At 50.9% G+C, this 25,629-nt stretch overlaps 1 protein-coding gene across 2 annotated transcripts in view; it reads right to left on the bottom strand.

Annotated features, from left to right (window-relative positions):
• LOC122367122 (putative polypeptide N-acetylgalactosaminyltransferase 9) overlaps positions 1-25,629 on the bottom strand; it is an 89,145-nt gene that overhangs the window by 61,299 nt on the left and 2,217 nt on the right. For both annotated transcript variants that reach the window (XM_043339938.1, XM_043339939.1), the window contains exon 2: positions 20,872-21,537. In XM_043339938.1, the coding sequence (XP_043195873.1) occupies positions 20,872-21,368 (497 nt within the window). In that variant the 5' untranslated portion in view covers positions 21,369-21,537. The remainder of the gene's footprint in view (positions 1-20,871; positions 21,538-25,629) is intronic.

The raw sequence follows: 25,629 nt of genomic DNA, 5'->3' as shown, positions 1-25,629 counted from the left end.
TTGCGCTCTGCCAAATGTTGTTCAACGCGCCACCCACTAAACAAGGAAAACAACATTGGCAATGTCCGATCCGAATCAATAATATCAAACGAGCTAACTTCCCATTACAAATATTGCATGGGCAAGTTGTTTATCAGGCAATAAGGCACATTATCATGCCGGTTAGACAGAGTGAACTATGCATAACCCATCATTTATTGTTGGATCGATTGAACGGTAGTTTCGAAGACCACCGGCGATGCACGACAAAAAAGAACGTGGCCAACATCCACGAGGCAGTTGATGCTGACATGGGACAAACAAATGCCAAACACAACCGAAGTTATATTCTCTGAATCAAACGACAACCGAAACACATGCCGAACTCCTTATGGCCGTCCCGAGCACACTCACCCCTATACCAGCATATATCGAGCTCCATCGGGCACAATCAAGACCCATATCTGTGTGACCCCAAACCCGGGCTGATGGCGCCCCTCCATACACTCTCCATGTTTGACCAGCTAACGACCCGGGCGCTGCCAAGGGCTGACCTCTCGCCCCGGTCAAACATGCCCGCAGGCGACGTGGCGGGTCACTAACGACCCCGACGGCACGTCGTGTGGACACGGCAATCGACGCAGAGTGCTGCCGAGGGTCACCGTTTCGATAGCGGCGGAAACAGTCCTATGGGGAGACGTTTCAGCATTTGGTGGGGTGTGCTAGCATGTAGCTTCACCACAGTGGGTGAATATTGTAACACGGCGAGGGACGACTCGGCGCTGAAACGTGTATGTAAAGGCCGCCCCACACTGGAACTCGCATGCGGGTTGCGAGTTTTTGGGTTTTCGGGTTTCTTCAGAATCAAATAATACAATCCAAGCTGAGTGACCTACAATACCATGTAACAAGCCAGTCTGCATGTTTTTAGCTAGCGAGCCATCTTGCATCGCATTCCAAAAGTTGATTTTGAGTCAACTTTCGATTTTCCTCGCTGCGAGGTCTGCGAGTTCTGCGAGGTTTGTGGGTTTTTCGTTGGAGTCGAATTTTGGTTCGTTGCGCTGGTATTGCGACTATATGTAAGTTTCTGAAGGTGTACCGGCTTCACTGCGTTCATGAAGTTACCATAAGGGAACGGTCTAATCACTCTATGAATTAGTAATATGCCCGCAAACTCAAAACCCGCAAACCCACAACCCGCATGCGAGTTCCAGTGTGGGGCGGCCTTTAGTCGGGCGAAATGAATACATATTCAGATTTAGCGGAACAGAGTTCAGATTGTCGTGCTGAGACCGCAACATGACATCTTTGATAATGATATCCCGCATGCTTAACAACCGTCAACATTGACATCGTTCCCGGAACATGTACTCGTATATCGATCGCACCTTTGGACTGGCCACAAAAAAAAAACAACTAAAGACTCTACGTCGTTGATGTCATCAAACATTACCGAAAAAAATCATCAGATAATTAGAGCGATCATTGCGGGTAATTGCCAAATGTCAGCATGTTTTGACATCTATAAACAGCAGGTGGTTGAGGTTAAGACGTACAACCAAACACATCACTAGGGACTTGCTCAATATCGTCTCATTAAAAAGTTGCAAATCGGTAACAGACGCGACTGTCGAGGAGCCACCATGGATATGGAGAGCATATTGCAAAATGACATGTCCAGCGTTTAAATGTTTACGTGCATACGATCGCTCTTACCATACCCAATCGGAATTCGCAAGAGAGAGGACTGCGGAACCCGGAATGCCGGCGACTGGCTAAACGGGCAGATAATCGGTAAGCAGTGCGGAAACCATTGACCTATAATAAGTATCCCGGATGCAGCGCTCTATTGAAATGTAGCAAATGCTCTGCCTCTGATAAAACCTATTGACAATCTGACAAAGAACCAGTTTGCTTGAATCGTACAAATCCAACCAGCACACTAGCATCAAAGAATGAATTATATGCAACGACAAGTATCATATGCATGATGCAGTGATCTGAATGACAATAAACATATGCAGCGGCCCCCCGGAAGTGAAAGTACCTTCCCGTCCATAAAGTGCATACAAACTGCACCTGCCTGCGGCCAACGACGGGCCAGTGACGTAACACCTCATCGTCTGGGTGCGTCTCCCTGGGGCGCCGTCGGCAGACGCTACCGACGACTGTCGCAATCACTCCGACGCTCTCCCTGCCGACGGCGACGCCGAGCGACCTTCCAAGCCCACCCGTCGACCCATACCCGCCGGCCATTACCGACCCTGGCGCCAGGAACGGCTCACAGGGAACGGATTCGACCTCAGAATAACACAATGATGCGGTAGGCGGCTGGATGATTGGCCATTGGCATCACGTAGGTGGTAGCGATAAATACGAGTACTTCGAGCAGCTTGCAGATTAGTGCGAGAATGACAATGGAGTTTTCAATGCCAAGTTTTATCCTTTCATCTTCGCCCACTATCAATAGATCTCATTGAAAGCCCAGCTTGGCTCATCCTTTTCACTCTGACCCCCACCAATCACTCTTCATCCCCAACGATGGTCCCCGGTTGCGCCGTACCTACCCCAAACCAGTGCAGCGGCCGGTGTCTTCACTGAGCGCGGTTCTGCTCGCGCGGAACCAAGGCCACTCGGGGAGCGCACAATCGGCGGCGGCCTTCGGGCTCGAAGCCGCGCCGGCCCGAGTCGCGCAGCGCCAGTCCAGCCGAGCTGAGCTGCGTCAGAATCGCCGCATGTAATGCCGCGCGAACGGACGGGTGACGTTCCAGACGCACAGCCGCGCCATCACTGCCGCATATCCGTCTGTGCGTCACGAGCGGCGCCGAAACTCCATCTGACTAGTGTCATGATCCCATGCGTTAACATTTTATCTACCAACAGTTCCATGCCATCACGTTATAGTCAACCACATTCTACAAGCTCGCAAGCTTGTTCAAAACATCTCACAACTGTGGCGGTCGAAAGTGCACAATGTGAAGAGCTGTGTGCAGCACTCCACAAATGCATTCACGTGTGCTGTTCGGAATGACGTCAACCTTGCAGCGCCTGTAACTCCGGTTTGATAACAGGTTAATGAGCCTTCGGATGGCTGGGCACCAAGGCCAAGGCTAGCCCGCTCGTCTTTGGGAGTCCGTGGAAGTCTGGCAGATGGACCAGTGTTCAATGGATCGCGCATTCCTATAACATCTTGGAATGCTTGAAGGATGCACCTGAAGAGAGGAAAAAAATGAGCGAGATAAGAAAAGGAGAAAAGAAAAAAGAAGCTCGGGAGTGAGTCAGGGAGGGAGAGGGTAAGGAAGAAAGAGAGAAAGGAGAGGAGTGAGAGAGGCGACAGGAAAGAAAAACAAAATGGAATAGAGGGAGCTGACGCGAGTCAGACATTGGGAAGCCAAGAATAAGATGCGCGGAAGACTAGCAGACGTCCGATCCGATGTCCCGTCATTTTCAGCTGTGGAAGCTCTGCCGTCCCCTCGGGCGTTCGGTCCAGCACAATGCACCGGTCTGCGTGCACGAACGCCGTGAAGCCGGCAGAGACGGTGCATGGCTCACGGTCACGGAGCGGACGTCCACCCACGCCCGTGAGGCTGCACCGCTCCCCAGCGACGGACGTTTGGGGACAGCGACCCTCAGCTCCTCGCCACAGCGCACCCGGCATTGGGGTGACCGTCCCACAGCGAACCGGGACCTTGAACCGTGGATTACAAACTATTCAAAAAAAAAAAAAAAAACGGACCTACGGTCCAGTCTCAGGGCAGACTAAAATGAACTAATCCAAGTTCCAACTATTCCAAGAGCCGGACCAGGTTTCTAGTTCAGGCTAGACTTAAATTAACATTTGCTAGTTTATAGCTGCACACCAAAGGACCTGTCATAACTCGGGCCTAACACATGCTTTGTGCCCAACTGCCTTTGAACTAAGATTTTACATTTCATAAAGGAAAAGAACGTAGGTCGAGCTCAAATTGCGAACGTCCGGATAACAGTTCATGTCGGCATGCAACCATAGGTACCGCTTCAGCACGCTTTTGCACGCTGCGAAGAAAGAAAGGGAGAAACTGGCAAGGGTCAAATACGGGGACGGTGACTTATGTCGTCGTACCAGTGGCCTCTGTGGAGCATGGACGATCGATGGGGCACAGAGAACAGTGAAGCGTGGGTGATTTCTAGACGAATGATGGTAGATCGCGAGGCGATTGACGGATGACTTTGACAGAAATGCAAAGTTGCGGGACACCCGTCAGCCGAAGTGCACCCTCCTTTGAGCATGTGTCTGCATAGCGGATATCTGCAGTTTTCCTCTTCATGCTATCATATAAATGACCAATCAGACCCAACCACTTGCAACTCAAAGCGCTTGGTCCTTACTGACCCATGCTAGGCGGGCCGACCGCCGACATCTATACAGCTTTGGTGGCGTTGCAAAAGAGCATGAACAACAATTACCACTCACTAATAGCTATGCAATGCATGTCGATCTTCATCGGCACGGCGCAGAGAACTTCCACACCGACATCCTGTTATTCAGTGCAGCAAAATGCAGCCAACAGCTGTACACCACGAATGCAACACGCTGCGGTGTAATCGCGATGCTCTCATTTTGGCTTCAGTCCTGTCGCCATCACTATACCGACTAGCGGCATTCAGCGAAGCAATATGGTGCCATCGTAAATGGACGGGCCTTATCGTGAGTATAAATCGTGGTGTGGGCGATAGTCAGAGACGCATTTATGGGCGTCATGTTTGTCGTGCACACGAACGGATCACAACGATAGACCTGAACCCGTGCCTTATTAAACGTGACAGCTTGACATGTTCGTGGAATCGGAATGCAGAGCTATGAGCATTGCGTTAATTTTTTGACGATGCATAACTACTTACAGCTCATATAAAGCTGCCCAAATTAATTGGTTAATAAAATGCTAAGTTTTGATCGAGTTTGCTTCATGCCTGACTACAATGTGGATGAGCAAAAATAAGCGCACGGCTTCCACTACCCAACGCCCGTATAGCCACGGCAAAAAAAAAAAAAAATCACCCACGACATCCTGGAACAAATTGTACCACACAAGTGACCCAATAAACACCTTTTTTAACCCTATTAGTGGCAGGGGGGGGGGGGGTTGTTTTTATCCACCTCTCAGGTTTTTCGAGAATATCTCCGAAACCGCTGAAGCTACGATGCTGAAATTTTCTGACTTTTCCTAAAACTAAATTGGGCACATTCCCTGAAAATTTCAAGTTCATAACTTTACCAGGGGCGGCTCCAGAGCACTGGGAATTGGGGGGTCCTATTCGTGAAGCGAGTCATTTGGGCGAAGATCACGATGCTGCACCAGTTTTACGAACAGTGAATGAAAGGTATCATGTGATAACATATACAAGTTATTGTGCATCCTCTTTTGACACGTTTTTGCTATAATAGGCGGATCCAGGCGTCCAAAAAGGGGGGTTATTTTTTACCTCCCAACATAGGTGCCCTGACACCGCCTATGCATGACCAATACAATTTTAGTCGTTCTCTCATTAGAAAATTGTAACATAACAAGACCATTGCCACCCTTTTTAGAAACAGTACCAACAAAAACCTTATTTACTATACTTTTTGTGTACCCCCAATCTCAATGATCTGTATCCGCCTATGATTTTTGAAAATGCATATTTTTAGGATCCATGTGAATTCCTGGTTCATTCTCTATCGATCGGCAAAAGTTGCGTTAAGATTGGTTCAGAAACCTGGCCGTGATAAACAGTCTAAAATGTATCTGCAATTTGCCCGTTTTTACCCCCCTCTACCCCCCTATTGACATTTTTAATTATATTTTTTTTAGAAATGTAGATCTCGTTGAGCCAAATCGAATGCCGTTTGAATTTTGAAAATCGGCCGGTTAGATCTCGAGATATCAAGGGGGGTCGTAAACAGCCCCCCCCCCCTGCCACTAATATGGGGTAGCCAGGAGCCTGCCACTAATAGGGTTAACCCTCGCCGGACCTATTGGTTTTCTACATACGCGCCGGCCGAGGGGGGGGGGCGGGTACGACCCCCCCCTCGCCGTTTCGCCCCTGGTGGAGCTAGCGCGTCGCGGAAAAAACGAGCGTGTGCGCCGTTACGAGACGCAGAGATTGGTACCCGATTTTAAGGTCCTAGGTCAACCGGTGACCTCTGAGGTCAGGTCAAGCGCCCCAAGGTACGGTTCAGTTTTTGGTGAATAACTTCGCAAAAAATGGCCGCAGAGCGCCGATTTTGGCAGCATCGTGTTCACCTCGCTCAGGCGCATCGAATGGTATACTTTTTGTCCGGGTCAGGTCAACTTGGGGTGTTGACCTCAGGTCAAGGTCAGGTCAGCACCCCCAGGTCACGAAGTTGGTCGAAAGAGGTCATGTCGCATATCATTCGATTCGGCAGACCTTCCTGAGTCCATTGGTGGCTTTCCCGACTCGCTAGCTCAATTTGATCATGAGTTATTGACGAAAAACTAATATGACCTTGATGACGTCATAAATGACGTCACGCAAGGTCAACATTGCAAAAGTGACGCATCTAACCTTGCAAGGAGTGCATCAAATCACGATTCTGTGTGCTTGATATAGTTGGAGATCGTTCCCGGCGCCAGAATAGCAGTTTTCATTTTTCCCCATTGACTTATAATGGTGAGGTCACGAAAATGACCTGACCTCATATGACCTTTAGAAAAAATCCGAGATATACAAGTTGTGGGACTCATAATGGATACTAGATCCTGCAAGTTTCATTTCCCTGTGACATCTCCTCTGGCAGTGAGGGCGTTGCGAAGTTGCGACATCTGAAGACCGTGCAAAGGTTCACTTATGACGTCATAGGTCAGTGACCTGACCTGACCCAAAAATGCGGTTGATGTCATAAGATCCGGCTTGGATCAAAGGTCAGGTATGCCAAGTTTCAGCTCTCTATCGCCAGCGTGTTCGGAGCTATCGCGAAAAAACCCTATGGGGGGGGGGGGCGGCACCCGCCCCCCCTTCGGCCGGCGAGGGTTAAGGCAGCCCCCCTCCTGAATGCCCGCCTCCTTATGTGACCTGCCCCACATAGCCTGAAGCCTGATCACCCGCACCGAGCCCCACACCCACCCCTCCCCACCCCACCTACCCACGGTCCAGCGGTGTTTGCCCTGGTCGCGTTACGCCCCGATCCATCACGTGACCAAACAGCGCAGCCGCCGCCCGGGTAAACGTCACCCCCTCCCCTCCCCCAACTCCCACCCCCGCACTGTGTGGGCGGTGTGCGCTGTATCGGTCTCGCGTTATTCCATGGATAGGCCGGTAGAATGGACAGAGGTTGGTTACAGCCCTGGGGTCACTCCCGTCAGGTCACTTGTTTTGAGATCAGATGTGTTTTGAGTTTATACTCAGTGTTGTTGAATGACGCCTGCAACATAAATAATCTCATCGCGTCAGAAGTGATGTCATTTCCCATGTGGTTTAGTCACCCTGGCTGGAGCAGAGCGAGTCGTGTAGTAAATAAACGTAATGTGAACGGACATTATCAATAAACGCGAGGATGACATAAGTTTCGTCGCATGTGAAGCAAGATGTGAAGTGCATGCGTTCAACCAGTAAAACATTTTTGGAACTGGGCGGAGGGAATCAAACGGAATAAAAACGTGACGTTTTTTGACCCACGCTGACTCATCATGAGATGTGCGCCCAATTAACATTTTCATTTTTTATTATTGGTTTCTGTTCATTTCCAGACGGCTTGTTGCACGCAACATTCGCAGACCGCAGCAATGAGATGCAGCTCCCCTCCCCGACCTGCACACTGCCCAGCGCCCTCCCCTTCCCCTCCCCTCTGCGACGGAGTCCGGTGTCTCGGGTCCGTTCCGGTCACCAATCTGGCAGCTCCAGTGTCCACAACCACAGTCAGCTGACACCAGCACCGTCAGCTGATAGCCGACCTGTGACGTCACTTAGCCTGCGGCGGCGGTCGCACGGATGGAATTCAAAGCCCGACTGGCCTGCTGTGCAGGACCGGATACACAAATGGTCACAGAGTTCCGAGTATGCGCGGCTGTGGTCGCAGGCCCGACCGACTCCTCAGCAAGTGCAACTGTCCGCTATCTCATTGAGTAGTCACTGGTCAACGGGAGACCGGCGCCTGCATAGCTGATTCAAAAGAGAATGGGTCTTTCATGCAAAGGAAGTGACCGATACGGTTCTTCTGGTATGCTATTTACTATCCAGCTCCGATAGCCAATCAAAACACGTCACACTAATTGATGTTTACATTGAACATTTGCAAGATAGCGATCGTTGCAGACGAAGAGAAGTGCCGACGCTGACAACCAGCCTAGCGGAAATGCCAGGCCTACAGCGACACAGAGCCGCTTATGAAGCAATTGGGAAGAAGTGAAATGGTCAATATAAACATATCGAAAACAAGTAGGTATTACCGAATTAAGTGGGGTCCAGCGACCTAATCATCAAATATTATAAACAAATATTTGTTCAGTTGTATTAGACGCCGCCCTGCAGCTGCAAAGACAGTTTCCAATTTCTCATCCTCTGAGAGTCTGACCGACAAGACTACAGAGCTCCCGCCCCAAGTGGCGTTCCTCCGTGGCTTCCCAAGCCGGCAGTGCCCTTCACAGTTCATACAGCCTGTCCGTCGGATACGTCGTGCGCCACGGGACCGAGATAAGATAGCGGCACAAGGCCTCCCGCCGTGATGGCAGCGTGGTACCGGAATCGGACACACCCGGCGCCAGCCGTGGGCCCATAGCAGTGATGCAGAGCAGGTGAGGTTTCCGAAACGGTGCTGCCACGGAGACTGGGATATCCGGGAGGTATGGTGAGAATAGGGGATAGACGTGTGAGAAAAGGAGACACACGTGAGAAGGTAAACGGAGGATAAGACATTTCGCGACGGTTCGTGATGGAGAGCTTACATGAGCCAATCTGCAATTAATAATGGGTTTAAAAATATTAGTAGCGGAATTAATGCACTAATCTCATAGCGGTTAAAAACATTTCACCACCCGCAACAAATCCAATGTTCAAGCGGAATCCAATGCAGTTACAATGCAATGAAACAAATTTATAATAACTTCTGAGTCCGCGTCTATAATTAAGTACAAAAGTGTGATATCTACCGGCTAAAAAACATATGTTCGTTTTGCCGAGCCGGTTTTCCGAGCTGCACTGACGGCAGGAGCTCGTTCACCTATATCTCAGCAACTGACAACAAACTTTTATCATTCGTCCAGCACAGACATGTTTTATTACTCACAGCGAGTTTGGAGCCATTAGCTGCTGAGTTCAGAGTTATTAGCTGCACAGAGTTTGGAGTTGCCGGGCCGCGCCCATAAGCCGCTCTGCTCTGAGCACGACTAGAGCTGGTGTTTCCTGTCCGTGTCGTGTTCGTCATTTGACGATATAACACCGAAAAATCCGGCCTAGAGTGTCGCATTCACGGTCGCGAGCGACCGGGCACGGAATGCCGTCACCTGACCTGCCAAGGGCGGTCAACATTGCTCGGCACATGCCATATCAAAAGTCAAAAGACGCACTTGACCCGCGAAACTTCGTGTGTGCTTACCCACAATGCAAATGGTAATGCACATCAGTATGTGGTTCACGTCTCACGATTATCCTTTGCGTTTATGAGAATATGCAAGCACTGAAGGCATTGGGATAACTGCGACTGGCTGCCTCCGTTAAACACATTTCACCAAGAATTGACGACTGTTTTCAGGAACTTACTTCTACCGGGACGTCTCTATAACACTAACCCGGCTAAACTCGCACCAGTTCATCCCCCACGTGCCTGTGGTGAGGTCGACACTAGAGTTGCAAAGTTTTCCCAATGGGCTGCTACCGGCACCGCCCCGCCCCACAAACATTTTCTGGGATACCGGCATGCTACCACGCCCCAAGCAAAATAACCGCCAAATTACCGGCATACTGAAAAACATGTATTCTTGATTCTGGCTTACCCCTACATGAGATGCCACATTTTGGCAATTTCAGTAACCGCCCCACCCAGCAGCCACCCATTGTCCAACTTATTACAATTCAATAGCCTCTTAGTGTCCAAAGTTTGAATCATATGCTGATAATTTTTTGTGCAAAATCAAAAATACCGGCATGCTACCGGCAAGACATGCCAGATACCACGAAAAAACCTGCGGTAGTGAAAAATTACCGGCATGCCGGTAGTGCGGTAGGGAAATTTTGCAACTCTAGTCGACACGACAGAAAACCGGCCCGCAAACAAAAATACGGATGCCGCTTCGGCTCAACCGTCGCCGCTTACAAGTGACAAACTCCGTCGTAAAACTATACGCGGCACGGCGCATTCAGCGCCTGTGAGCGCCGCGTTTGTCTCACTTTACGGCGCAACTTTGTGTGCCCGTGCGCCACGCGCCGGCCCCGGCAGAGTTGGGCTGGCTGACCTGTTGCTGGGCTTTTCTGCCGACGCTGCAGGAGGGGGAGGGGGAGCGGTCCGCCCTCGGGTCTCAGGTGCAGCGGCAGCCACAGACCGCAGCATAGCCGGCCGAAATGAGGCGCAGTTTCTCTTCTCCCAGCGTCGGATTATTATGTGATGGCCGCAGAAAGCACAAGCCTTCGCTCACAGTAAAAATGCATACTGCATTTCTCATAGCCAGGATGTATAAAATTAATTTTCAATTAAGCAGTAGTGCATAATGATTCTCTTGCAGGCTGCAGCCATGCTGATTAGCGGAAGTATATTGTTCTGGCGAATTCGAACAGCTTCGCAAACTTAAACACATACGGCGAGAAGTTAACAAAAAGTTTCGGCGAGACGGTCTTTGATCTTCGGTGTTTCTTCTTCATGTTGACCATTCATATTACCTTCCCTGTTGTCCCAACGTCCTCAGAGCGGGTCTTGAATAATAACAAGAAGCTGTGACAAATGAAGACGCGACATGGTGGCAAGATACTGTGAGGAAAATTGGGGAGCACAAGTGACCTGAAAAGACCTGCCATAAGCAGTAAGCACTCACAGTTATTGTTTATATAAAAGAAATGTGTCAGTAAGCACAATCGATCTCATATAACCCAAGGCCGCACCACTTACAACCCAAACCATAACCATAACCATTCCCTTGCCCAACAGCTGAGCCGCTCATCAAGTGAATGCGAATACCACAACAATGACACAGTCAGCAGTGACCGGTACCCTTCACGGCTCAGTGGCTATACACGCAGTCAGTGTGGTCACTGGTCACGTGACACAGACCACCACGTAACGACGCGACACGACGTCACGGTCGTTCGCTCCTCTCCCCCTCCCCTCCCCCTCCCCCTCCCATGCCCGCGGGCGTGAGCGGTGTGCGACATAGGGGCGGAGCTGGGCCGGGGGGGGGGGATGACGCACCGATTTCGACCGCGCATATCGACACAGATAGCTGGTGACCGCGGCGAGTCGCCGGCATGGACAGACAGACGGCCCAAACTCGCCGCAGCCACATCCCGTGCGGACAGTAAAAGCAGCCGCACGTCAGATCTCTGTCTGAAGTCGGTCGCTCGGACTGACAGCGGACAGAGTCGACCGCGACAGATGGACCGTTTCCTGCTGACAGCTTTGACCGAGTCCCTGGCCACTCATCATCAAACGACGCTCCGGGGTCAAACTCATAATTCACCCTCACTCAGCCGCGTCGGCATCACGCGCACATTCCGAAGCCTCTCGCACCCCGAAAAGCGAACTGTTGGACAATTCATACTTCCTCAGTGGCTCGTAAGGCGCGTCGTTCCTACAGCGCCGTCGCGCCAATCCGGTTAACGGCCCTGCTGGCGATGCTAGCGATCGCAGCTGGTTGACCGAGAAATGGACGCGCCAGTGGAGTGTGATTTATGTGAGTGGGTGAGATGCTCTCCAGCAGACGCTGTAGCATCGTCAGCTGCGGGACGCATCAATCATGGATGGTAGGGGCGCCACATGGCACGACCCGGTACTGCAGGAGGTGGTGGGCTCGACAAGGTTAGAAGGGTGTGCCCGTGAGGTCGAGATAACCCATGCACAGTCGTGATAACATGATAGTGCTAATATATCCTGGTGCTAGACAGCTGACAAAGACCTGGCTCTGAGAAATGCACACGAAGTAATCTCGCAAAAGCTGATAACCAAGCAAAAACAACGAGAGAATCACAAACATAAAACACGAAAATTATTCTCACGCCATGACTGAGCCCGCACTGGTTCAAGCTTCAAACAATGCCTCACACCCCAACCGACCCGCAATCATAATCAATTCTTAACTCCCGGAAAAGGGACGCTTTGCAACGATGCACACTGCAGCCGTGCACACTGTACACTGACATATTAGTGTGCATGTCGGACTGTCACGACAGACTCCAGCTCAAACAACGGCCGTCGGTGACAGATGAATCGCTCTACCGCCGCGGAACGCCCGTTCTGCCGACGTCGACGATGGGCCTGTCGACGTCGACGGACCATTGGTAGCCCTGTGATGGCCGTAAAGCGATCAACGGTCAATATTCATCAGAATATCCATTTCTCGATAGAAGCATATAGAAGTTAACGATAACAGTGAAAGTCTCCGGCCGCTGTGAGAATTATCTGCCACGAATTCTCAGCCGATAGGTAGCTAGTGTTTCACAATGTCTTTGACCATTCACCATTCCCATAGCCGGTAAGGAGAACTCGGCTATACAAAGCCCCAGATGCTGACTGATCTGCTCTGGTCTGCTCTACTCTACTGACGAGTCGCATTGTCCGGACAATGGTCGATCGTGGCGCACCTAATAGTCGCGCAGCGGTGAGCCAGGAAGGCCAAGCCATCGGCACCGGGCCGGAAGTGCCCCGGGGAGGGGGAGGGGGTATCCGGTCAGAGAACAGACCGCTCTGCCAGCCGTGCCGAGGAGTCGATGGTGAACCCACACTGGCCGGTCGGCGGTGAGCCCACACTGGCCGACTGATTCTGAGTCAGGGGTGAGTCAGACTCAGGGTCAGACCACCCGTACCGTGGCAACTGGTCCGACTCGCTGGACTTTTTGATTCTGGACCTTTGAATGGCAATCCAGAGTTTACACATCAAAAGGTTGAGTGGCACTCCATTGGATGACTACTTTAGGTACATGCTACTACAATATGATTGAAAAGTTGATATCTAAAAACAAATATAATTATGAGAGAAAGAACAAATAATAAATACTAAAATGTCTAAGACATGACCAACAATTCATGATCCCCGAAGCAGCAGCAGCTAAACGGGTCTAAGTCGCGCAGTTACATCTCAAGACGTCACCCAATCATCGAACACTTCGCCCTAAAACTGCCTCCCATCTGAACTCAATCGGTGATGAGCAGCGATGATTCCAGTTGAATCGCCTGGAACAACGACCTCTGCAGTTGACGTCGAGCGGGTCATGACCGGGGCCATGACCTCAGGCGCCACAGCGTCTCAGGCAACAGCGGATTGCTCCTTCGGCAGCTGACGTTTGCTGGTCCGTCGAGCAAGATGCAGCGTCCGCGTCGATTACTAGTTTGCTACTTCGATTGTTCGTTTGATCTATCACCAACTGCTCATAAGTCTGATCTGCAGACACCTTTCAATCACCCTCACTCCGTTTCGCCCACAGCCTCCATCCATTCGCCGGTCCGTCCCAACGGGTCGCTGTCGCTCGCCGTCGGCCAAGACCGTCAGGGATCATCGCCAACGACGACGGTCGCGCGTCGTTCGTCATATCTCGCCGACGGAAGCCGACGATCTGCCGTCGCGTCGGATAATTCCCGTCGAATTCCGGTGACCATTTCGGCGACATCTCGCGGACCGATAACGACCCGCAGGTCCATTGGGTGGAAGTAGTCCGTGAACGATGACATCCAGTGAGAGACGGAGCTGGGAAAGAAAGGCACGAGCTCCAGGTCGCCGCCCGGACCGCCGCGTCCGCCCAGTCGACCCCAGATATGGATCATAACTTCCCGGCGCGCTGCGATAATACAGGACTTTTCGGCTGCCGAAAGGCATCACCAAGACCAAAGGCCGTCTCGGGACGGTATCTCATGCAGTGAAACGCCAGCGCTCTTCCAGTTTAACGGCTCACTTTCAAAGAATACCGCCCGCTGGTAAAACTTTCCGGGAGGGATAAAGGAGCAACTATGCCAGTCGCCTCCGGCACTCGTGTTGCGAGGAGGCGGGTAGAAATGAAACCGACGCCGCTCTTGGGCTGTTTGAGGGCCATCCAGCTGGAGGCTAATTTCCTTCGGCCAGGCACTATGCCTAATGAAGCAGATGCATGCGCATTATTTAGCAGGCGAGCTAATAACGTTGTCTTATGGCAGGCAATATGTCACCAATAGGGGGCTAGTTAGGCGAAATGTCAGGCCGGCGCACCAGCCGGGCCAACCGTCCAGTGGCTGTGTCAATAGCCTCCAAATGGCAATCATGACACGTCATATATCGTGCAAGTATATCGGTGATTTTTACCCTGATAAAAGGCTGTGATAAGCAGACCAATAACTGATTCTCAATGTTGTGCGCATAATACGGGAAATTAATTTTCATTGAAGTGTTTATGAAACCTTTACCTTGTAATGAACAACTTACCATTGTGCATTGCATACGATCTCACGAAACTCACCCTAAAGTTACCCAATAGTCTGCCATTTTATCCCAGTTTTTCGTTTCAGTCATGAGCATCGAGATTCAGTATCTCACCATTTATCATTCTACGATGTCAAACCATCCTACGTGGGCTGCACAAACAATTTGGTAAATATTTTCAAGTCACCATGCCCATCAAAACATGCTATTGTTTCATGCCATGCATGATGCATCCTTTGTCGTCGTTTATCTTGCGTTCGTTCCACGCATCAAAACATCTCGGACATATTTCAGATCTTTCCCGGAGCCCTATCCCGCTTCACTCCGAGATCTTGTGTTCAAGAACAAGATAACGAATAAAAACAGTCCCCATGAGTCACATTGTATGAGCAAGTCATCCAGGTGAGCAATAACGATTTTCCATTACCATCTTTCTTGATTTCATGATTTCGAATGGTCGAGACGTTTAGCCGCGACTAAAATTCCAGGACAAACATGCTAAGCCCCGACACTCCCCGTTTTTGCCATCAACTACGATATGTTGAGTTTCTCCACAAATGATCCATCTCTAGGATCTCCCATCAAGATCCACCGCCGCACAATCCACCTGAGATCCTCCTAAAGATCTAATACCGCAATCCACCGCCGAGATCCAGCGCCGAGATTCGCCGAGATCCAGCGCAGAGATTCGCCGTTGCGGCGCGGCGCTCGTCGTTCTCGTCGCGCCGACAGCCCCCGGGCACCGTCCGTCAGATTAGGTGGCGACACGGAGGGTCAGGCACGCCCGGGGGAATCAGCGTCATTTGCCGCACCGAACACTGCAGCCACCGCGGCGACCGGCAGTACACCGGGCACCGTTACACGACCCCGGCGACGGGTGGCCCCGACCCGCGACCCCTGACCTGTGACCTCCGGCCCTTGCCGGGTCACCGGCGTCACACGACAGCCCGTTATGTTCACACTGCGATGTCGGTGAAAACAGGTTCAGTAACGACCGGGCTGGGTCATAAGCGAGGCCAGTGCAGACAATGCAAGACTTGAGCATCTTAATTATCCGCTGCTTTCATATTCTACAGATAAACCAAATTATTGTAGATCGGTGAGCAGCTCGAGGTAAATTACTTGGCAGTTTCTTTACCTTTAAGTACTGAGACCCATTTGTACAACAAGGTCAAACATCATTACCCGGCACAATTCATGCAGAAGAAGTTTCAATAACACAATGCCAGATTAACTACAGAAGCCGACAAGTCTGCAGTCAGTCAGCCGTGAAGCCATTTGATCCGGCGCGAAGTTGGCGAAGAAGCCCCCCAATCCGACGCCACGAGACGGCGATGAAGCCAGTCCATTCTCCAGGCCATCACTCCAGCACGCCCGCTCAGCGGCTGCCGGCGTCGAAATTTCGCTGCAGATTAGCTGTCTGAACATAAAAGTCGGCACTTTACGGACACAAGTACCCGTTTGGAAGCATTACACAATACACAGGTCAGCCAAGTAGCAGATGGCAAGAGAGATGATGGTCTGTGTTGGCGCTTTTAATAACTAAATGCTTTTTTACCAGTCTACATAGAAGGCAAATGAATGAATGTTGTCAAGCCAATGGAAAGTGGTGGCAAAATGTGCCTCACTCAAAGGCCCACCGCATTCCTGGGAACTAAAATATTTATCACAAAAAAAAACACACGCAACGCTGGATATCATTAAGCTTTCTGCGAACAACGCGAAAAAAAAAACGAACAGAAGACACCAGGTCTAAAAACGAGTGGCAGCGAAACATAAATCGGCAAGCATTGAGTGAAAAAAGAAACAAAAGCAGTCTTATACTAATTAATATCGCTAACGGACATTCCCAGCCTAACACACACCACCACAGCCAGTGACCAAATTAGGAACATAATTAAACAAACCGAATATAAAACTGCAAGCTCGGTGTTGTTCCTTTGCACCTCAAGACGCCGTTACAGGCCCGGTTGGCCCAACCAATCGATGTTATTTCCGACAGTGTCGTGATACACGATCATTATGCGAGTATGGATGTTTTGTATGCCTTGTTTCCGTGACAGTCGATTGCACCGTGGGGCGGTCGAGCACTGCTATGGGAACGTTATCGGCTACAACAGGCTGCATGGTTTCGGTGCAAAATCAACGAGGGAGGGAGGGGAAGATGAAGAAGGAGAGAGGAAGTTAGAAAATATGATAAGAGTGAGTGAGTGAGTGAGTGAGTGAGTGAGTGAGTGAGTGAGTGAGTGAGTGAGTGAGTGGGTGAGTGAGTGAGTGAGTGAGTGAGTGAGTGAGTCGTGAATATGAATGAATGAATGAATGAATGAATCAATGAATGAATGAATGAATGAATGAATATGGTTAGTTGGACGTTGACAATGTATACTACATTGTTAGCAACATATTTTAATAAAAAGTACTATTTTCAGACAGTCCATGCCTACCATTTGCAACTTTTACACGACTATCTTCACTATAACAACCATCTTAGACGATAAAACTGCGCCATCAAAAGCATGGTTCAGAATTAAGTAAGGGCTACCGGTATGCAACCATCACATATTTGTTAGGCATGGTATGTGTTCGGATGAAAGAGATGCTCAACATAAAAATAAGAATAGAAAGTGGAAAAGCAAAAATGCGGACCGGTAAATGTCCACAAATCCATTATATGCTTGCAAATGTGCACCCAGCAGCGGTCTTTCAGTCATATACAAGCACACAGCTGTGGGTGAGCCCTTCTTTAGAAGCGGCTCCCGCCAGGTTAACATAAATCGGATTCATATCCAGCCTGGCTTAGCTACCGAAAATATGCCGAACAACAAACCGGGGGCGTTGACACCAGATTGTACCTAATGCTTGGAAACGAACCAGTGCCGTGGATTGCCTACAACCGGTACCGAGCATGAACTCAGCACAAACCCAAGGATAAATTAAAGCGAATTTTCATTTTGCCGCAGTGAATCCCTAAAACCGCCGGGTCATCGTCTGCGGGGGATACTTTGATCCGAGCCGGATTCAGCTTTCTCAGTGACCCCAGTGACCCATATACCAGCATTTTCACACAGTCCACATACAACTCGCTAAGTGGTGACCACGGGTACACCCATTTTTCCAACAGACGGCGGCCGGTAGGCACCCAGCCGGTGTCTGTTCGCTCCCGTGGCCCTGATTGGCAGGCTGATGGTTGCCGGTAACCACCAGCACCATGTGGTGACCGACCGGCGAAGGAACCCCGGCTGACAGACGTAACGGGCCGTCGACATGGGACGGGTCACGCGTACCCGGCCATACTGTGGGCGGTACCGTGCCGCGCAGAGGATTTACTTGACAGTTCAGTGTGATTTCGTGGGATTTTTGAGACACGCATGACGAGATGGACGATGAATGATGACGGAGATACTGGGAGGAGTGAGAGGACAGACAAAGATAGCGCAAAAAATTATCAGAGATTTTCAGACGAACAAACGGAACTATGTCATGGTGCCTGATTCAAACGGCGCAAAAACAGGTCGATCCCACGTTTTCTGTGGGATACAAATCGCAGTTGGGTATATCAGCATATCGGCCGAAACTATTCACTCATCCGTAACGACAAAGAGACGGAACACAAGAGCGGCTCAGACAGGACGTTCGGCCGTCATGATCGACATGGACGTCCGTCCTTCTGACCGACCACGGACAGACAATGGACGTTGGCAGCAGAGCGAGACGGTCAGATGTGCCAAGCGGGTATCGATGAGTGCCCAGGGCAGGCAGGTGTCCCTTGTAAGGTCACCAGCTGCGATTCTGTGTGTGACTCTTCCTCAACAGATGTGGCGAATGTAGAAGTCAGCTATGCTGGCCGTCCAATTTTTATTCTGGACGTTTACAGCAAATATTTAGATTTCGAAACCTCTCAGTAAGGTAACCAAGTACCAACCAATTTGGGATTTCCAAAGCCGACCTGACTGTGATTACAGCATCAGCTTAGTCATCCCATTTTTTCTGAACACAGCCGCATATATAGTCGTGGCATGAGTGTCACTCGGGAGATTCTGACTCGTGCAGATTCCTATCGTCGAGGATCGGTTCCATTCAGTTGGCGTCACGCCTCGGGGGGTGAAGGGCGAAGGAGGTGTCTAGGAAGAGTGACATTCACTCAGCCGCAACCCGCTCACTGAGCTGTCTGGGACACAGCCTCGAACTGTCTGGGAGCCAGACACGTCCCGAGGAGGGTGTGCCTGGGAGGGGAAAGCAACGCTGTCTGACAGGGTGTCAGTCAATCATGGAGTGACGTAAAGGTATGTGACAGCTATGGGAAGAGAGTTTGGGCAGGAGTCAGTGCCTTACTGGCGTGCTTAGAACTGATCATGTAAGTACGTGTCGGAATATGATGCTGCGCAGTTTCAAATGAGCAAGCATGTGCTTGATCAGGAAGGGCAGAAAGGAACGAATCCAAGAGCGGATCAATGATAAGCGCTGGTCGATGCCAGGTCTGGCAATTTTCCTGAATGCAGGATGCATGAATAACTCTTTGAATTGTGTTGTCTTAACAACTGTTGGGAAAGGGACCACCCAGCCCGCTTCCAGCAATCACTACAGCTTTCTGCACAACTGAAAACAGCGCCCGAGACACGCCTTGTTAGGCGGCAGTCCAATTTCGAAGGGGCGGAAACCAGCTCAGTGAACACGGCACAGGCTGGACGAGTGACTGACTTTCCGGTAGCGACGCAAGGAAACAACGGACTCCACTGTTGGGGTAGGCTCACAATGAGCATTTTCCGATGATCACCGGGGTGTCGTGGCGTGCAGCCCGGGTAACAATCGACTTGCGGCGCCAATGTTGTGAATAACTGACTAAGGGGCATCACGACCAAATCACGCCAACGGCCATACGAATGCCACCTATCTAGGGCGCAATACGTAATCCCTGCATCGCCATGTTGTAGCCAAAGTGAGCTGTCGATAAACGTTTCGCTTAACAGGACTTCTTCGTTATTGAATGGCTTCACCATTCAATCGGAAACATCGAGTGAGATTTGAGAGATAAAACTACCTCGCTTATCTTAACAATGTCTCATACTGACTCTGAGTGCCTAACCCTGACGTCCTTGTATGGCAGTCCAGATCTGCCGGCAAAAACTGCCGAGCTGCTATCCTATGCAGAGCGCGTCCGGGCCAGTGAGGTCACCCGATGGTGAGGGCACACCCTTCTTAAACATCCCTGTTCGTAGGGTCAAGACGCAAGCACTCGCTCCGCAGAGCAGTAGACAGGAAGATTCGCTCTCTTGAGACAAATTTTATGTTATAAAAAAAAACTCACCCTAAAAAATCTAATATCTGGGCCACATAGCGCAAAAATGGATTTGGTGCCATTTAATCTTTCCTCTAGATAAGATGCCTGTCACGAAAAAACCTATCTGTGTGAAAAGACGAAAAAACACCCGGATAACAGCCCATTATTGTCGTGGAAGTTCCTGATCACCATGTCATGTAGTGGGGTGGATTATCACCGATTATCTGTTAATCTACCAGCCAAAGTAATGATCGTTGTAATTGTTGCCACAATAACCACTGAACCAGTTAAAAATACTTGTGATACCTCACTGTATCGCTAACATGACCCGCACTAGGCCAAGAGCAAACCAACAGTCACTGCCAGCGGGCTCCCGCACCTGCATCTGACCTCCCACAGTTGCGCCGCGCCGCGCGGACCGATCATCAGATAAGACTGCATGTTTGTGGTCGGTCAATCTCTCAGCCTGCCTGCCCGTATGGGCACAGAGCAGCGAGCCACGCTCCAGCAAACCGACCTTGGCTGGCCTGAGACCGGCTCGGCGGGGCGGGCGGGGCAGAGAGGGGCGGGGCGCGGCGCGGGGAGAGCGGGGTCAAAGGTGACGCCCAACACCGTGCCGCGGGCGGGAAGCCGAGACCCCGACGGACCTCGCGGCAGGAGAGAACTATGCTGACTGGTTTCCGGCCAACGAGGGAAAGTGAAGACAAATGTCGAAGCGGCCCGGCACGGGTCAACCGGGCCGCCACCCCGGTCACGCTTGCAACAGCGCTGGCGGTGATTACTTGTTTCGAATTTGTTGTCATGCAGCTTTCAAACGAGCGGGCGTATTCCAGCAGCCGACGCCTAAGTTAATGTCAACTCAAAGCGGAATAAGCTGTGTTTCCACATCAAAACATGACCGTTTGCCCCGTGCTCGCCTGACGCAAGGCATGCTGAGCGGGCGTGTTTGCGTTGGATACGGTGAAATGAGCTGCAGACATTCCTCGGGCATTTCACACCTGTTCCTACCCTGATGAAGGGCCCACCCACGCCTCCCCGAGTACTTACTTGTCGTCGCGGACGTCGGGCAGCGTGCGGTGTGGCGAGATCATGTCGCTGACGTACTGGTTGAAGGCGTTATCCTTCCAGCCCTTATCCACCAGCTTCTGCTGCTCGGCCGTCAGGTTCTTGGGCAGCACGACCGGCTTGCCCTGCTCTCCGGGGCCGTCGGGCGCCTGCGGAGGTAGCAGGAAGCCGCGCTGCTCGCCGGCGTGTGGACCGTCGGACGCCGGGGGAGGGGCAGCAGCCGCTTCCGCAGCCCTCCAGGGCACGTTTTCGGCCACCCGGCTGCGGACCAGACGGCGCGACGGGCCGAGCACGCTCTCAATCTCTTCCCTGGCGCTGCGGATCGGCGGCGGGTGGTGCACCGCGGCAGCGGCAGGTGGAGAGTCGTCCAGCCGCGCGTCCCGGCGCTCCACCATGAGGACCAGCAGCACGACCACCCAGGCCACCGGCACGGCCACCAGCAGCTTGGTGACGAACGAGCGCCGCCGACACACCGCCATCACTGGGTCCACGGGGGTCCACGGGGGTCACTGGGTTCCACACCAGTCAGCAGTCACTCGCACTGGCCCTCGGCGCCCCGGGCGGTGCTAGGGTAGGTTGGTCCGTGCCGCTGGCAGGCTGGTCGAACGATGCTGACGCCGTCACGGAAAGCAGGCCGATGTGAATAAGCTGAAATGAACGACGAAGAGAACGATCGTCAGATGCACGCTAGACGAAAGGTCTTTACCGTTTAGCTATTCCCGGTAAGCGCTATAAAATTTCGGTTCGGTCAAGTGTTGTTGATTAAATCAATGATTATCGTAAAAAGCAGGCACAGCGTCATACACAAATGTGATTTATGGATGTTGTAAAGCATCGATCAAGCGAGCCAATCAATGGGAAAGGGTTGCCATCACAACAGGTCATCTTTTCTTACGAGCCGCATTCAGTAAAATTGAGTTTGGTAGTGTACCCAAGATCCCAAGATCATGCGAAAGAGTTGCACGTCTTTTAATAAATGCCTTATACTTGTTATGCAAGCAAAAAAAAAAAAAAAGATTGAATATTATCAAATACTTTTATTTTTTATTGAAGTTAATGATGCAAGCAGACAAATAGCTTTCTATTGGTATACAGATCGAACAGAGACGTGAGGAGATCAAAGAGATCGAATGTGCTAAAAAGCAATGTTCTGCAGCCGGTAATCTGTTTCTTACCATCAATAGCCAGAGCCGACAAGGCAATCAATTTCGTCTATAGGATTTGTACAATCGGTTAGTCGGTGTTTCTATTGGCAATGACAGTGCTGAGCAATGAGCATAATCGACAACACCGATGGCTTTGTTCTCTGAAAATAATACCAAGTTCATGCCAATCTAGAAAAAAAAAGAGAAAAAGAAAAGAGAAAAAATGAAAAAAAATCTGCCAATCTCCCACACCAATCAATCATCATGCTCCCTCAGCCCACAGCCCATACAGTTTGGGTGCCCGACGCCCACAGCACTCCCGGTCATGGCACTCAGCCCGCAGTGCCGGCGCCCGTGCACGGGCCGTGCCGGTCGGACGGGTGCCGCGCGCCGCACCCGGGCCGCAGCCAGGGTCAAGGTCACGCCAGGCGCGCGCGCTGCCGACCGCGCAGGGGCACCCGGGACGGTGACCTTCGCGAGAGAGGGTTTGGCAAAGACAAGTGTTCTTTTAGGTGACTCATTTGCATATAAATTATGTATGCTTTTTAGCATTATTTTACGTAGGTACCACATTCCATGCATTACGTAACATTCACGAGCACTTGGATTATGATATTAAATCTGATGTCATTGTTTTCTTCCGCATTGCTAGTTATCCATTAAAGAACACAAGAAAACGTGTGGCTTCCAAAAACTCACTGTCAAACTTTGAACTGCATACACATCTGCCACTTCAAGCGATAATTTCGTAGCACATCGCGACCAAAACCAACCATCCCGATCCATATACGTAAAAGAACACCCAAACGGCCATCACCCCCGGGCATTGGTCCACGCCTCTTGGCCCAGCTACGCGGCAGCAGAAGTCAGAACAGGCTCTGTAGCCGTCCCAAGTCTCTCCGCGTCTCCGCCGGCCGGCCGGGCGTTCCGGAGCCGGCTGACGACGGCGCTCCACCAGCAGAGGCGGTCCAGGGTTGTTGAACCGGCCCCGGGCGGCTGCCGACTCCGGCCCGGCGAACGTCCCGGGACGGCACACATGGCGGCATATGGTGGCCGGGGCGGCACGGGGATGGCTCAGGGCGGCAGGAGCGGCATATGGTGGCCGGGGCGGCACGGGGATGGGCGGCGTATGGGAGACACAGGACTGGCCCAGGGCGGCAGTGGCACGGAAATGGCTCAGGGAGACAGGGGCGGCATACGGTGGCCGGGGCGGCACGGGGATGGGCGGCGTATGGGAGACACAGGAATGGCTCAGGCCTGTCCAAATGTATCGAATGTCAATCCCTGTGTTTTTGTGGTATTCGTATATCCGCAAATCGATTATACATATTACATGGGGTCATAAACAAACATCGAGCGACTATTCGTAATGGTGGTACAGTAATTAATGTTCAATAATTGCAGTGTTTTGCAGCCCTATACTGCTGTGGTATTTCATCCATCAAATAAGAAATAATTCGAGGCCTGTGACACTCTTTCGTACCAAGTCAAATACTGATAAAATCAACGATAGATATTCTGAGTTATATGAAAGGCATGTCTTTCACATTGCAATGTGATAGGTATTGCATACCTAGATTCAGTGAAAGATGAGGTACGTAAAAAAAAAACTGAAAATGCCATATATCTATATGTGCCATATATGCTGAAGCGTTAGGTTAGGTAGGTACAAAATTTTCAGCTTGTTACGTACGACACCTAAAGCACAATTTCACCAGACACAAAAGCGAATTTAATGCCTCAATTTATATATTGAAAAACGGTAAGAAGGTGCACATTGTTAGGTGTCGCTCGTAAATCACCTAAATGTTCCAACACAAGGTCATGAGTCGAAAATCGATTACGTTTTGGCCTCTGCGGTTCTGATGTAAAATCCATAAAGTTATATACCTTACAGCGTGTTTTATCACACTCACTTTAAATCAGCATTTCCGAATGAAGGACTGCATTTTAAAATCTCCATGCCTATCCATTATTTATAATTACGCCTAAACATGTTTAGGAACCAGAAGGCCGCGATACCTACCTACCCATTGCTGTTCGCACACAGTGAGCGATCCAGCACACATCCGGCCAACACCAGCCCAGCACCGGACACCACTGGCACCTCTATCTCTGTCACCGTCTTCAACCCGCCGCCGTCAGACGGCTGACCGGTACAGCACGCTCGTCAGACGGATGCGGCGCGGCGGCGCGCCAGAACCGTCGCGCGCGCGCCACTGTCGTCGACGGGTCATCCATCACTGCGGCGGCCGCCGGCGCGCTGCAGCCCGCCATCGATTGTGGCGATTGTTTGCGTGACCGGTGCCATACAAATCTGGGCACGGAGTGGGGGAGTCGGCCCATCACTGTACTCGATACCCGTGGGGGTGTCGCCGTCTGTCGCGTACATACACCCAGACAAACAAGTTCACACGGTGTGTCGTGATGTCGTCGATCTGCCCTCCCCCCCCCCCCCCCTACAAGACCATAACCACGGTGTCTTTGCCCCGCCCCCTGGCAATGTTGAATGAACGCGGAGAGCAACATCCGGTCACATGACCAGCGATGTTGGGTGTAGCTTAGCGAGAGCAGTTACTCTTCGGAGACGACCTGACGGCTGTGGAGATCACAGATATCTTACATGGTGAAGAGAGTCATGTCGTGACCCAGCAGTGATCGGACTGTACGACGGTCGCAAAGATCCAAAGATAGGAGATGAGGAGATATAGCGGATTTGATCGAACTGTCCGACAATCTAATCGGATCTTCATGTGGTCATCATGTTAGTTGGTCATACGGACATACGTGCAGTCAGTCAGACCCGTAAGACCACCGCACTGGAAAAGATGGACACAGGACCGGCACAGACCCGGACTTAATGGGTTGCCCGCTCTCTCATTAACCACCAATCGGCAACCGGCCAGTTCCGGTTGGGAAGTGCACCCGTCCGGCCACCTTTTCACTGTGGTATACGGATGGGGATTGACCGGCTGCCGGGGTCGCGACCCTACCGGTCCACAGCTTTCGAGTTGTATGGTTGGTGGAGACGGTGAACAGTTGGCAGGGCCAGGTGCCAGGGGGTGACGCGAGTACAAGTTACATTTTTGTAGGTATAGTCATATTGTGCGATGATGAATAAAGCCGTCAACGCGTGGATAAATTTCTTTTTTTAACCAAAAAACGTCGTGAAAATTTGTTCAATGATGGTTGGGTTAATCTAGATTGGACCGTAGACGGGATTTACGCCATAACCCTCACGCTTGGGACCCTCCCACCTTCAAAAAACTTAACGACCCGGCATAAAAGTGATGTACCGTAGTTCCGGAAGAGCAAAAATTAGTATCTTCCAAATTTCACCAAAAATTTTAGCCTGCAGTTTTTGACTTTTGAGATATTACTTTTACTTTTGTCTATTCCTATAACTGTTCCTATAACGCTGTTCCTATATAAAGATTATATATATATAGATAGATAGATCTATAAAGATTCTTAAAATGTGGTATCTTAACCCGCGCCGCGGGCCGAGGGGTGTTTTGAACAGCCCCCCCCCCTGCGGTTTTTCGCAGATATCTCAAAAACGGCGGCCAGCATCTTTTCCGCACATGTTGTGAAA

Source organism: Amphibalanus amphitrite, unplaced genomic scaffold (assembly GCF_019059575.1).
Source record: "Amphibalanus amphitrite isolate SeventyFive unplaced genomic scaffold, NRLGWU_Aamphi_draft 000852F_arrow, whole genome shotgun sequence".
Classification (NCBI taxonomy): domain Eukaryota; kingdom Metazoa; phylum Arthropoda; class Thecostraca; order Balanomorpha; family Balanidae; genus Amphibalanus; species Amphibalanus amphitrite.
The sequence above is the reverse complement of the archived record's forward strand: the minus strand, read 5'-3'. Positions and strand labels throughout refer to the sequence as shown.